The sequence below is a fragment of the Marmota marmota genome, unplaced genomic scaffold, assembly GCF_001458135.2.
Source record: "Marmota marmota marmota unplaced genomic scaffold, marMar, whole genome shotgun sequence".
Taxonomy (NCBI): domain Eukaryota; kingdom Metazoa; phylum Chordata; class Mammalia; order Rodentia; family Sciuridae; genus Marmota; species Marmota marmota.
In genome coordinates this window covers 3,581,207-3,597,276 of record NW_026000305.1, presented here as the reverse complement: position 1 = coordinate 3,597,276, position 16,070 = coordinate 3,581,207, and the positions used below count along the sequence as shown (strand labels likewise).

Below are 16,070 nucleotides of genomic sequence, written 5' to 3'. Positions count from 1 at the left end.
TTATATATATATATATATATATATATATATATATATATATATATTGCTGAAGAATGTTTCAGTGTTGATGCAAGTCTTGCTATTAATTTCAAATTATTTATTGCTTTCTCTCATTTTAGTCAGTGAAACTAGTGGAAAATCATGGAATCAAGAACACTTTGCTTGGACATTTCCCAGACCATCCATGCCAAGTAGAAAAGAGAAATCAAGACCTTCAGAATTACAAATCACAGTTTCTGTAAGTAGGGAAAAGATTATTTTAAACTTAATCTAAATTGGTACAACCTATGTAAATAAATCATATAAAAATAATCTAATACCTGGAAGCAGATTTTGAATTTATTTTTCTCTGTTGAACAGATTGCCTCAAACTTGTTTCAGATTAAACTCTTATTTGTACATGTTACTTTACATCAAAGTCATTACATAGCTAATGAATTAATCAATCTTGAAGTCTAATGCTATATCTGGTGGTTACTGTCAGAAAATGTTCACCAGCTACACACAAAAATAACCTAAAATTTGAATATTATAGCAGAAGTGATTTTATGGTTTTGCAGCTTCCTATATTCTTTGATTTGCAATTGAGGCTACGTGATACTAGAAGATTGAAGTTTACTATTCCTTCTATAAAATGAGTTATCCTATTAATTAGCAAAGCATAAAACTGGTATGCATGGGACACCTATTTTGCTGTCACAATATTTTTAAAGCATCTCCCAAAGTTACAGCTAATGCATTCATTCAAAGGCCATTAATTATACTGGTAGTGATCCAAGAAGCATACTTCTCTTCGTGTTTCTCTTTTAATATCATATGGGCATTGGATTGTTGGTGTCTCTACTGGAATATTCAAAGAGTATAATAAGTAAGTATAAAATCAGTTTTTGTGGCAACTTATTAAAACCACATTTGACAAATCTTTGGATATGAGTTGAAAACCAATTATAGCATTGCTAGCCAAGTTTATGTAGATCAAATGAAATGTTTGTTTCATTTTTTTGTCCCCATTTTCAACAATACTCCACAGTCATGATCTCAGGTTTTAATTTTGACCAGAGACTTGAAAAGCAGAAATAGAAAGTTTGTTCTGAATAATACACCTATCACAAGAATATCCCTGATAAATTTCAAAGTCATCAGTTTTTCCTGGCTAACTCGGGGGGGGGGGGCATGCAACATGTCAGAGATAATGTTCCAAAAGGACCACACTTTTGATTGTAGGACAGATCATAGATATCATAGATCATTAAGAACTTGTTCCAATCCTAATATGAATCATTAAGAGTATCCTAACATTTCCCTTAAAGTCATCTAATTTTCAAAGCAGAATTATGACACATACACATACACACACACACACACACACACACACACACAACCTTGAAATAGAAAAAATATTAGATTCAATTTTGAATAGATTTTTAATGAAAAGATAAACTATTTCAATATGGCAATATGAAAATATAGAACATTCACAAATTCTCGTTATTCTAACTTAACTTTTCAGAGGCAAGACCAAAGAAAACTAGAGGAAGGTCAGAAGCCAGCTCATATATGGATAAGGCATTCTTTTAGAAAAATTTTTCAAAGGCCATCCATTTACCTAGCTATCGGGATACAGGCTCCATTCAGACATCATTATAATCCCAAAACCCGTGATATAAGGGCAGAAATTAAAACGTCAAAAGATGTTAAAAATAGAACAATTTTAGAGAATTATTCCAAGAAAGAAACAGGCCCATATGCAGCAAATCCAGAATCCAAGAAAATAGTAAAAGATGATAAGCCTAAAAGAATAAGTAAAGGAGATAAAACTCCATCAAAAACATCATTTGAAAGTGAAATATTTAAGAAATCAAAATCCAAATCAGAAAAAAATCCAGAATTCAAATATTCTAAGTTAGGCTCTAAAACATATTCAAATAAAGATATGAAAAATACAATGAATTCCAAGAAGAGAGATACTGAATCCACATACTCAAGAAACAATCCAAAGAAAGACTCTAAGGTGATCTTAAAGAAGAATTCTGATGGCAAATCAGAGACTTGCTCAATAAATATTTCAAATGTAGATTTAATTATGTATTTGGAGGAGATTGATACTAAATTCATGGATGTCAATACATGGTCAAAGAATTATTCACAGAACAATTCAAAGAAAGATGCAAAGAAGGAAAAAAAGGAGGGGAAAAAGAAGGGCGGAAAGAAAGGCTCTGATGCAGAATCTGAAGACTCAAAAGATGCAAAGAAGAAGGATAAGAAAGGTGGAAAGAAGGATAAGAAGAAGGATTCAAAGAAGGACACAGAGTCTACTGATGCTGAATCTGAAGAGTCAAAAGATGCAAAGAAAGATGATAAGAAGGATAAGAAATCAAAGAAAGGTGACAAGAAGAAGAATTCAAAGAAGGACACAGAGTCCACTGATGCTGAATCTGAAGAGTCAAAAGATACAAAGAAAGATGATAAGAAGGATAAGAAATCAAAGAAAGGTGACAAGAAGAAGGATTCAAAAAAAGATGCAGCCTCTACTGAGGAGTCTGAATCTGAAGGGGATACCAAAAAAGGTAAAAAGAAGGGCAAGAAAGATGCCAAAAAGAAGAAGGATGCAGGATCTACTGATGCTGATTCTGAGTCTGAAGGGGATACCAAAAAAGGTAAAAAAGGTGAAAAGAAGGGCAAGAAAGATGCCAAAAAGAAGAAGGGTGAAGAGTCTACTGAAAGTGAGACTGATGCAGAGGCAATAGATGGTAAGAAAGGTTCAAAGAAAGAGTCCAAGGATGCAAAGAAGGAAATAGAGTCTACTACGGATGACTCTGATAAATCACTAAGTAAACAGGATTCTAAAAAGATAACTGAGGACTCAGATGCCACTTCCACAGATTCGAGGAAGGCACCAACAGACCTGAAGAGAGGTGGATCCAGAATGTCATCCAAAAAGACTACTTTCCAAGAAAAAGAGAAGCAAACAATTACAGGTAGAGTTCCTCCAACAAGAGAAAGACCACCACTCCCTCCTTGTGAGCCTTTTTTACCATCACCTAAAGTGAAACGTGTCTCTCAGTGCAAGATGCCTCGTCCACCTCCAAAACAAAGATATGCTCCTTTGGTATGTTTACTCCTGTTTTATTTTTCAGGGAAAAATATATTTTTAAATTTAAGACTTTTAAAAGTTTGAATTTTCATATTTTCTAAAGAATAGCCCTCTTTTAATTGTAATATTGTACAAATTTGGTCTCAGAGGCAGGAGAGATTATAAGTACTGTGAAATGTCTTAAAAGAGTAGCAAAACAAATGTTAACATTTTAGAGAATAAGAATTATTTGGACTATAGCACAGGGAAGTGGATCTTAGTTTAAGAAAACAAATTAATTTTAAGTAAAGTCATTTAACAAAAATGATTAACTGCTCTATACTTACCTAAATCAAAATTGAAAACTGACTAAAACTTCTACATTGGCAGATTTAATTGATATATGAAGTCATTTCCTGGGAAGTTGCTGAATATAGTAAAAGCTCAATTAAGTAATATCTACTCATAGCAGTTGGTAATATCCAAAATTCAGATGTGCAAAAATTGTTATTTAATCTGAGTCTGGACTAAACATTTTTTGTGAGTTATCATCTTTACTGATACCAGAAAATGAATATTAACTGTCCACAAGTAACCCGGTCTCCTTTGATTTCTAATAGTCACTTTCAGGTTAACTCCATTTCTTTGGAGGTAAATACCATGTATATTTAGCTTCTATTTTTTTTCTCATTCAACAGATTATGTCTTCCTTCTCCATTCCTCAAGTAGTCTTTCTTTAATGTTTATTTTTTTAGTTGTAGTTGGACACAGTACCTTTATTTCACTTATTTATTTTTATGTTGTGCTGAAGATCGAACCCAGGGTCTCACATGTGCGAGGCAAGTGCTGTATCACTGAGCCACAATCCCAGGCCCTCAAATAGTCTTATTTTAGGGGAAATATTTAAAAATGTATCACTTTGGAAGGATGGTTTCTGGTTCCACATGCCTCACTTTCTGGTTCTCTTTAGTTTTTGGTTGAGGTTTAACTCATATGTATGGTTTCTGAACATCAATGTGTTTCTTTGCTCTCACAGTATTTATTGCCTATTCTCAGTATAGTGGGACTAATACCCTCTGTCATGCAAAATACAGATCATCTGTAGTTATGGTGAGGTCTTAATCTTAAGCTTCTCATTTTCCTTTATTGCCTCTTCCTATCACTCTACCTTTCTTTCCTCCTCTTTCTGCTCTCTGCTCTCCTCCTCTTCTTTGACTCTTTCAAGGAGCTTCAGTTTCTATGCTACTCTGGTAGGCAATTCATTTTACCCTATATCCCAAGTTTCTATTTTTGGTTTATAATAAAACTATGTACAGACTTCCACTTGCATTCCATATATTAATAACAGTTTAAAAATTAGAAACTTTTTTATATTTCTCACAAGACCTACTTCTGAAGCCCATTTTTCTCCCAGTATTTTCATAAAGCCTGCTTTGCAACTCAAATGTGATTAACGACCCCTTGTTTTACATGATATCTTTTCTCTGAACCTTATGGACTGAGTCAATGGATGGGTAGCCACCAGGTCGACAAAACTTACAAGGAATTAAAATACACTGGAGAATAATTTTAAGGTAATTGTGAAAAATTACCCTCAAATATCTACATTTATTACAAAAAGCAGTTTTGATAAAAATAAGTAAATTATGAGAAAAATTATAGCCAATGACTACATTTAATTAAGAAAATAAGAAATAATACCTATTCTACTGAAACTGCTCTTCTAAAGGTTACCAAATACCATTTTTGTGGCCACATACACTGGTTTCTCCTCTCTCTCTCCATGTTATTCTGCCATCAAAAAACTTTTAAACTAACCATTCTTTCCTTCTAGAAACACTTTCTATACTTAATATTTGTGACACTGTGCTCTCCTATTTTCATTTCTGTTTGGTGGTAGCTTATAATCACCTCCATTCTATCTTCTGCTTCACCATTAAATATTGTAATGACACAAGTCTTGCTCTTGACTTTTAATATATGCCATCCACATTGCTGAATTAACCAAATCCAATGGCTTTAAGTGCCATCTATGTACTAATGATTCTAAACTTAACATCTTTAGCCTTGCTTTTCCCATTGAGATCTAAATTCTTACTCCAAGTGCCTGTATGAAATCTCCACTATATTATCTACTAGGCGCCTCAACACAATATGTCTCAACAATCTTTCTTTTACTTTTATTTATTTATTTGTTTGTTTGTTTGTTTGTTTGTTTGTTTGTTTTGGGACTGGGAATTGATCCCAGGGGATTTGTACATCCCCAGCCCATTTTATTTTACATATAGTTTTTGAGATAGGGACTTACTAATTTCTAAGAGGCTGGCCTCAAATTTGCAAAACTGTCTCAGCCTCCTGGGCTACAGGGATTACAGGTCTGCACCATCATGCCCAGCAGTAGATGGAGTTTTATTTGCACAGAGTATGGAACTCAGGGGTACTTTACCACTAAGCTACATTCCAAGGCCACACCTCTTTTTTGAGGTAGGGTCTGGCTAAGTTGTCAAGGCTCACCTTGAACTTGTGATTTTTCTACCTCAGCCACCCAAGTAATTGAAATTCAGGAGTGTGCCACTAAGCATAGCAACTCAGTAACACTCTTAACCTCTCCTAAAATCTGTTCCTACTCTAGCCTCTGTCTTATCAAATGGCACCACTATCCAACTATTTGAGATTTTAAATCCCGAATACAATATGAATTTCTCTTTTCCTCACCCCTAACATGTAATCAACTAGTAAGATATAGCTACCTTATAACCTGAAGCAGCACAGTTTTCTTCATCTCCAAAACTACCACTTTAATGACCCAAATCATCAACATTGTCTTTCTGGAATACTATGAAAGTTTCCAACTAGTGTACCAATATAATGCTTAAAAGATTTTGGTGGATTCCCATTGCAATCAGGATAGAGTCAAATTCCTTACTCTTGTTTTCAGTCCCTACATTATCCAGCTGCTACCCTTTTTTTCACCCTTAAATTGTATCACTTTTTGCCTTTTATTTAACTATCTAGCTGAATTAGCATTCTTTTTCTTTCTCATACATATCAAAGCCATTTACTCACCAAGTCTTTGATTTATATTGTTCTCTCTGAATAGAAAACTCATTACTTAGTTTTTCAGCTTAAATGTGGTCTTTAGAGAAGCCTTCCTTAATTACCCTGCTTACCCACTGTCCATTAGATCTCTAAAACCTGAATCCTACTTTATTTCTCTTCACTGAATTTATCTTTATTTTCAAATTAATTGCTGATTAATATTTTTTAAAAATATCTTTATTTACTTATTTTTATGTGATGCTGAGGATCGAACCCAGGGCCTTGCACACGCTAGGCAAGCGCTCTACTGCTAAGCCACAACCCTAGCCCAATATTTTTAAAATTATAATCATTGTTAGAATTCAAGTTCCCTGCAGGAAGTAATTTTTTTTCTTTATTGCTATATGCACAATTTCAACAGCAGAACCTGAACTATATTTATTGTGTGGAGAATTTGGTCTCTCCAAAGAGCTAACAAGTTCACATCATGATAATTGAATTTCTGAAACCCATTGTTCTACATTTAGTAAGACATGATTATCCTACCACCAAAATATACCCTGAATCAGTCAATTTTTCTACATTTTCATAACTAATAGTACCAATCATCCTCCTTCTTCACCACTTCCTCCTCTTCCTCCTCCTCCTCCTCCTCCTCATCATCATCATTATCATTATCTCTCCAATATCTGTGCTAGCCATAATAGACAAGGTATTTGAAGTGGGATTTTTTTTAAGTGCATTGTGCATTCTAAGTGTCTGGAAAAATATTTATATTTATACTTTTCATTTAGTGTTGAAGAATATATGAACAGATTGTGTTAATAAGTCTTAGGTCTCCTTTAGTAGGGATTCAAAGAATCACGTCATTTTCTCTTTCCATCCCCATTCGAGTTCTACTGAGCTTCACAGCAGAACATAAACAAAGTTACTGTCACATTTCAGAGTTAGCTCTGTTAACACTCTTGTATTAAGATAGCTTTGACTTGAATCCTTGGTCTACATCTTACTACCAATACTGTTGAGTACTTTCTTAATCATTTGGAACACCAAATTTCAGAATTGCAAAATGGGGTATTAAAAAGACCTTTTTCATAGGAAAATTAAGCATGTACATTGCTTAGTGTAGTGTATGGCATTGTATTTTGCATAACCCTGAAGCTCTCCTCCTACTATATTTCCCAAAAATATATAGGTGTATTTTAATTTTATTCAGATTATATAAATAAAATTAAAAAGAAAAAGATTCTGTGGAAAATGTTCAAGTCAATAAGTAAACCAACCAATATTCTCAACTGTTGTTGTTTTCTCTAGAAAATTGATTAATTGATAATGCATTTTGTTTTCCATCAAGTATTATCATTTACTGAGCAAAAAAAAGATTATATGGAATTACATGATTGTAATTTAATAGCCTAGACAGAAAGACTCATATATATGTTCCAGATTTTAATTTTTTGCTGCTTACTTCCATATCTATAAATAATATCTTTACATATATGCTTCTTAATTTTACACATTTTCTATTGATTTTCTACCATGTTTATGTAATATGTTCTAATGACCTCACATTCCTTCTTCTAGTATGGTTCAACCTTTATTTTTATTTCTTTTATTAACTCCATTTATGACTTTAAATATTATATTTTGAAATTTTTGCCTAGTTTCCTTACTCTTAAGTTCTTTCCTGTTGCTACTAGTTCTTCATTTAAAATTGCTCATTTTAATTAGCATATTATAATTCTTCAGATTATTATGTCATATTTATACATGCACATAATTTGATCAGATTCATTCCCCTGAAACTTTCCTTTCCCTCCCCTCCACCTTCTGCATGATTCACTTTCTCTATTCTAATATCCATTTTCTTTTTATTATTATTAATTTAATCATTTCATTGTAGTTATATGTAAAACCTGTATTTGTTGTGGTGTATTTGTACATGAATATAGCATAATTTGGTAGTTTTCCTTCTCTAGTACCACCTGATGCACTACACTATTCCCTCCCTCTCGATCCCCTTGTCTGTTCTGTTATTCTCCCTTCTATTTTCATGAGATCCCTTTTTTATACATTATTTTCCCTCTCACTAGATTCCAAATATGAGAAAAAAACGTTTGAACAGTCAATTTCTGAGTCAGGATTATTTCATTTAGTATGATGTACCTCCTGTTGTTCCTCCATTTAACAGTAAATGACATAATTTCATTTTATTTTTTATGGCTGAGTAAGCCTCCATAGTATACATGATTTCCTATAGTGATCTTTCACCAAATTCTATGGCTTTGTCTCTATTGACATTTCCTTGTCACCTTTTGTCTTTATCAGAAATATATCTCTTCCTGTAATATCCCTGAATGTTTACTCTCATATTTGTTTCCTCCTCTTCTCATATCACTATTTCTCTATCTCAGTTTCTGATACTTACACTTTTTTCCATGTGCAATTCAATATTGTTTTTTTATGGCTCAGTTTTTAGACGTTCATTCTTCTCTACATATTCTATTTGGAAGCATTTTTATATTATTATTTCTTCCATTTTGCATTTCTATTTTTATTTTTTCATACCTCTGAAGGAATAAAATATATCTCTAGACTGTTCTCTTATCCAAAAGCTCACCTGTTATTTCTTATATTTAATCAATTTATAGTTGCAGAGGGGAAAAAAGGATTTGAGATTTAAATTTATCTTTAAATTGTATTTTTGTGCATGAGTGATTTGAAATAAATCCTCTATAAATAATAGTATCTAAACTACTAATTATAATAAATTATTCTTATGTTCAAATGAGAAAGAAGTTAAAAGAGTTTTGTAAATGACAAATTATTATATAAATACAATGATTTATTATAGTTATTACTGCCTTTTGCCTTCTTTATATTACTCCCATTTTTCTTCAGTACCCCCCTTCTTTTGTTATTTACTTCAAAACACAACTTTCCCTCCAAAAAATAACACATTTTTTTTCTATTTTTTGGTTGACATTAATATTATCTTCCAAACAAACTGAAAATCCCCCATTGGCATTGACTAAATTCTTATATTCACCATAGCACCAGAATGTTGTTCTGCATGCTGAATATGATTAATAAATATCTGTTGATTAACATGGAGATTTTGCCAGCAGAAGCCATGGCTTTATTTTTAACTTGAACATTACATTTTTATTTGGATTTTTTGTAATATTCACTTGACTCATCAATTTAACTTTCTCCATTTTATCTGAATAATCTTTTGCAAACTTTGCTGGATTCTGTTGACCCTATCTTGAAAATATACCTAGAATTTAATTGCTACCCATTAACTGTGTTGTGATGCTGCAAGTCTAAGCAATTGTTATCACTCTCCTGAATTACTGCAGTAACTGTATAAGAGATCTTTATGCTTTTAATCTTTCCTCATTGTATTATCACCAAATTATGCTGTTCTATCCTGTGCATGAATGAATATCTGACAACAAATCCTAGTGTTGTGCATAGTTATTATGCACCAATAAATAAGTTTAAAAAGAAGACTTAAAAATGTCCCCTTGAATATCAGATTATGTCACCCTATGCTTACAACTCCTGTAACAAAGGGAAGGGGCATATGAAACTTTTGGGGAGTAAGTGAAGTGTTCAATGTCTTGACTGCAGGAGTGTTTTGACAACTGTATGTCTGTAGAAACCCATCAACCTGTAAATTGATGTAGTTTGTTTTATATCCATTTAATCAACAAAGCTGTTTAAAACAAAGTTGATGAAAATATATGATACTTAGAATCAGCAGAATTAAATTAAAACTGAAAGAAACAAACTAACCTGAAAAAACTCTATAATGCCAGAATAAATGACAAAATGTTTACAGTTTTCAACAAAGCCCTAGATAATATGACTCACTTTTACCTCTTATTTCATTTTTTTTCTACTTTGTCAACCTGATTTAACCACATTGGCTCCTCCACTATTCCTTGAATAACCCAGGAATATTATTTAGGGGTATATAGTTGTCATTTCCTCTACCTAGAGTATTCTTTCCATAGATTTCTGCATGGTTAACTCCCTTACTTCTTCAAAAATTTGCTCACCTGTCAAATTCTCAATGAGGCAACTCTGACCTCATTATTTAAAAGTGCAATTGTTGGGCATGGTGGTGCTTACCTGTAATCCCAGCATCAGAAAGCTGAGGCAGGAGGACGGAAAATTCAACTCCAGCCTCAGCAACTTATGGAGGCCCTAAGCAACCCAATAAGACCCTGTCTATAATAAAATACAAAAAAAAAGGCTGGGGATATGGCTCAGCAGTTAAGTGCCCCTGGGTTCAATACCTGGTACCAAAAAAAATGCTATTCTTCCCCTTCACACTCTCACCCTTATCTCATCTACATGTTCATTAATTTGCTACTTTCCAATATTTAATTTAATTATTTATTATGTTGGTTGTGGATTGTACATACCCTTTGCTAGAAAAGCAAACTCCTTAAAGCTAAACTCCTTGCTTTGCTTACTAATATATCTGAAATGACCTAAAAAGTGTCTGGCACTCAATATTTGTTGAATAAGTAGATGATATTTCTTAGATAAGTAGGGAGAAATGAATGAAATAATTATTGGACAGTTATATGAACACAGGATGGAGTTATTATGAATTTTTGGTGTGCTCAGTCTATGAACTAATCTATTCATTAGTTGAATAATGGTGAAGAAACTGATATTTAAGCTGGATCATGAAGGATGAGGAAAATTTTGACAGACAGACAATAGAAAAGTTTCTATCCAAAACTGTTGAGAGCCACAGCCAAAGGGGCCCCAGCAAACTTCCATCTGCCAGCAAACTTCACAGCGGCCCCAGCAACATCTAGCTGATTGGCTCCTCGGCCCCAGCAACATCTAGCTGATTGGCTCCTCTGCGGTGATGCTCATTGGACTGTTTCCCTGCCCTTTCAGACCACGGAGCTGCTCATTGGGGGACTTTTTTTGGCTCCGCCCACGTGACCCAGCCAATCGGCCTCAAGAGCAGGAGGATTGTGGGAGGTGGAGAGAGGCTTGTGTGGGAGAGAGAGGCTTGTGGAAAGCCGGTGGTGGCAGTTGAGGCTCTGAGGATTTTTCCTGAGAGGCTGTTTTGTTTGGCGTGTGTGGTTCTAAAAATAAAGTTAGTTTCTTTTGACAAGTGGCTCCTGATTGTGCCCAGCCAGACTGCGGCATTTGGTGGCTCGCACGGGGAGCGACTGAGGGTAAGTGAACTGCTCGCCCCTGAGGGCAGGGCAAGAGGATGGGTAGCCATTTTAAGATTCTTCTTTTGTTATTTTGTTTCACTTTTGTTTTAAGTTGCCTGTCCCTGGAGATGTGTAAGATGGAAGAAAAACCGCTCACATCTGAGGAACAGATAGGGAGAAAGGACGGATGGACATTTCAGGAGGCTATTATAATGATTTTGTGTTGTTCCAATTTTGTTTCACTCAGTTTCAGTTTTGTTAGGCGTTATCTTGTTGAGTTGTATTATAGTAGAAATACGGGATCAGAAATTAGTAAAAAACAAACTGAAAGAGTGTTAAGTAAATTGTTAGAGGAAGGAGGCATCTCAGTAAAATCAAGAACAATCAGGGCATACGTTGATACAATACAAAAATGTAGCCCATGGCTTTTTAAGGAGGAGTTGTTAAATATATCACAATGGAACCATCATGGTGAAGATTTAAAAAGAATAGAAAAGAAAAGCCCAGGGACTCTGCCAGTTGGCACATTGCCATTGTGGACGTTCATATCTTGTTTGCTTAGTCCAAAGCCTTCAGTTCAGACAATGGTAGAGGAAGAAGAAGACATAATGATTCAAGTAAAAGAGAAGGTCTCTCAAGTTAGTCAGACAGAGGAAAAGATTCAAGTAAAAGAGAAGGCCTCTCAAGCTAGTCAGACAGAGAAAGAAAGTGTAAAACAGAAAAAGCCATCAGGGGGAAAGTTACAACAGGAGACTGCTACTAACACCTTTCTATCACCAGAGGACGTAAGTGTCCAACTAACAAGGCCACCTCCATATGCTGGGAGGTCCCCAACCCCCGCAGTTGATAGTTGGGATCCTGAGACAAGATCTCAAATATTAACATGCCCTGTATTTGAGGCAGGAGGGCAGCGATTTTACCAAGTTTTAAATTTCAAAACAGTGAAGCAGCTAAAAGAGGCTGTAACAACCTATGGTCCTCAAGCACCCTTCACTGTAAGCATGGTCGAATCCATTAACAACTTGAACATGACGCCAGCAGATTGGGCTAATATGTGTAAAGCTGTGCTAAATGGAGGACAATACCTGTTATGGAAGGTTGCCAATGAGGAATTTTGCAAGGAGACGGCTAGGCGAAATGCAGCAGCTGGTTATCCTCAGAGAAATCTAGATATGTTGTTAGGAAAGGGACCTTATGAGGATCAGCAGCAACAAATTGCATATGATCCTGGTGTATACGCACAAATTGCTGCAGATGCAATTAAGGCATGGAAGACTTTACAAGGACATGGAGGTTTACAAGTTCAATTATCTAAGGTAATACAAGGAGCTAATGAACCTTATGCTGAATTTGTAGATAGGCTTATTCAAACAGCTACCAGAGTTTTTGGGAATACAGAACAAGCAATGCCATTACTAAAACACCTGGCTTATGAGCAAGCGAATCGTTGGTGCAGAGATATCATTAGACCATGGAAACATGAAGATTTAAACACATATATTAAATTATGTAGAGACATTAATGAACAAGAGCAAGTCGTGGCAGCTGCAGTAAAACAGGCTTTAGATGCCAGAGACATTAATGAACAAGGGCAAATTGTGGCAGCTGCAGTAAAACAGGCTTTAGATGCCAGGCCAAGAACATGCTACAATTGTGAACAAACAGGACATTTTAAAAGGAATTGCCCCATTGGAGGAGGGTTTAACAAAACTAGGTATCAAAGGAGTAGAATACCAGGTATTTGCCCACGATGCCGTAGAGGGAGACATTGGGCTAATGAATGCCGTTCTCAAACCACCATAGAGGGTACTCCATTATCAAAAAACGAACAAGGACCAGGTGTTTATCCACGATATCGTGGAGAAAGGCATCGGGCTCCATTGCCAAAAAATGGACAGGGGGGCCCAATGCTCCGGGGCCCAAAACCACAAATATACGGAGCACTGGAGGAACCCAGCAACCCCATCAGGGTAGTGCCCAGGACACATTGTCCATCAGATCCCTCATCAGACAAACCAGAGGGAGCGCAGGGTTGGACATCTGCGCCTCCGCCAGAGCAGTACTAACTCCAGAGATGGGAGTTCAAATCATTCCCACAGGGGTGAAAGGACCTCTTCCCAAAGGAACAGTAGGCTTATTATTGGGACGCAGCTCTTCTACTCTAAAAGGACTTATGATAAGTCCTGGGGTAATTGATCCCGATTATGAAGGTGAAATAAAAATTATAGCCAGTTCTCCAAAGGGTATATCAGTAATTTCACCAGGAGATAGAATAGCACAGTTACTAATAATACCCAGCCTACATGATAAATTTTCCAGTCGTACTGTAGAAAGAGGTTCCAAGGGATTAGGCTCCACAGGTGTAGATTGGGCTATGCTTTCTTTAAATTTAGATTCTCGCCCCATGCTAAAACTAAATATTCAAGGACATGAATTTAATGGGCTACTGGATACAGGTGCAGACCTTAGCATCATCTCTCGTCAAGAATGGCCAAAACATTGGCCATTACAACAAGCCACTCAAACGCTTCGAGGCCTAGGAGTGGCGACTAATCCCCATAGAAGTGCAATGGTATTAGATTGGAAGGATCCTGAAGGATGTGAAGGAACTATACAGCCATATGTATTGGATCATCTTCCCGTAAATTTATGGGGACGAGATGTCCTAGATCAATTAGGTTTGACATTAACAAATAACATCAACCAAAATGCACCCACTATTATGACTAGACAAGGTTTTAGGAAAGGAAAAAGATTAGAAAAACAAGAACAAGGTATAGCAGCACCAATACAAATAGATCAAGGAACAGACAGACATGGGTTGGATTTTCAGAAAGGGCCACTGAGACAATAAAAATTACTTGGAAATCAGAAAGACCAGTATGGGTTCCTCAGTGGCCCCTGACTAAAGAAAAGATACAAGCAGCCCATGACCTGGTCAAACAACAATTAGCAGAAGGACATATACAACCTTCTGTATCTCCCCATAATACTCCCATTTTTGTCATCAAAAAGAAATCTGGTAAATGGAGATTATTGCAAGATTTAAGAGCCATTAATAATGAGATGGTTATTATGGGACCTGCTCAATCAGGGATTCCTCAATTGTCTGCTTTGCCAAAAACCTGGTATGTTTTAGTTATAGATATTAAAGATTGTTTTTTTTCAATTCCAATTCATCCTGAGGATAGTCCACGTTTTGCATTTACTATCCCTGCACTGAATCATGAAGGTCCTGATCAGAGATATGAATGGAAAGTACTCCCTCAAGGGATGGCTAACAGCCCAACTATGTGTCAAATTTATGTTAACAAAGTAATCCAGCCACTTAGAAATCAAAATCCTGAACTACAAATATTTCACTATATGGATGATGTATTATTAGCACACAAAGATAAAAACACATTGCTAGAATGTTATGCCACACTTACAAACTTATTAAAAAATTATAATCTAGAGATAGCAATAGATAAAGTACAATTAAATTTTCCAATTAATTATTTAGGAGTTCTATTATCCTCAACCATGGTCCGTCCACCAAAAATTCAAATACGAGTAGATCAACTCAAATCACTTAATGACTTTCAAAAGTTATTAGGAGACATAAATTGGATAAGGCCTTATTTAGGTATACCAACAGGAGAGTTGGGACCTTTATTTGATATCCTAAAAGGTCCATCAGATCCAAATTCACCCCGAATGTTAACGCCTGAAGCAAGAAAGGCATTAAAAATCATTGAAACATATATGGAAAATATGCATTTGGATAGAATTGATATAAGTTTGCCTTTATTATTTATTGTACTACCAACAAAAAATATTCCTACAGGAGTATTTTGGCAAGAAGGTCCATTATTATGGATACATTTATCTTATTCTCCTAACACTATTCTTACTAGGTATCCTGAGGCTGTAGGACAATTAATACTCAAAGGAATAAAAGCAGCAAAGGGAGTGTTTGGAATTTCTCCCAATAAAATTATTACTCCATATACTATGAATCAAATTGATGAGTTAGCTAATGAGTTAAATACTTGGGCAATAATCATGTGCAAATCTAATGTTTCATTTGATAACCACTTACCATCTAATCCTTTATTGTCTTTTTGGTCATTGCATCCTGTAATTTTTCCAAAAATGACAAGAAAAACACCTATCATGAATGCTCCAAATATATTCACTGATGGGTCAAATAATGGTACAGCAGCAGTAGTTACCCCTGATCAAACTTTTACATTTTTAGTACCCAAACAATCAGCTCAAAAGGTAGAGCTTAATGCAGTTTTACAAGCTTTTGTGATGTTTAAAGATTCTGTATTTAATTTATTTTCTGATAGTCAGTATGTAGTTAATGCTATAGTATCTCTTGAAGATGCTGGTAGGATTTCCCCTTCTTCTACTGTTTTCTCTTTGCTTTCCACTATACAAAGTCTAATCTGGGACAGAAAAGATCCATTCTTTATAGGACATATCAGGGCACATACAGGATTGCCTGGAGCCCTTAGTTTGGGCAATGATTTAGCAGATAAAACTACACATGACATACATATTTTCTCTACACTAGAAGAAGCTATAAATTTTCATAAAAAGTTCCATGTCAATGCTAATACTTTACAAAAGCGTTTTAAAATAACTAAGGAACAAGCTAGACAAATAATAAAACAATGTCAAAATTGTGTGACCTTTTTACCACAAGTTAATCTTGGAGTCAATCCTAGAGGATTGATACCTAACCATATTTGGCAGATGGACGTCACACACTT

General features: G+C 35.1%; 1 protein-coding gene across 1 annotated transcript in view; it reads left to right on the top strand.

Moving 5' to 3' along the window:
* The window catches only part of Cylc1 (cylicin 1), a 112,024-nt gene that overhangs the window by 7,970 nt on the left and 87,984 nt on the right, over positions 1-16,070 (top strand). Inside the window, exons 3-4 of the mRNA XM_048797286.1 lie at positions 120-238; positions 1,511-3,109. Of these exons, the coding sequence (XP_048653243.1) occupies positions 120-238; positions 1,511-3,109 (1,718 nt within the window). The remainder of the gene's footprint in view (positions 1-119; positions 239-1,510; positions 3,110-16,070) is intronic.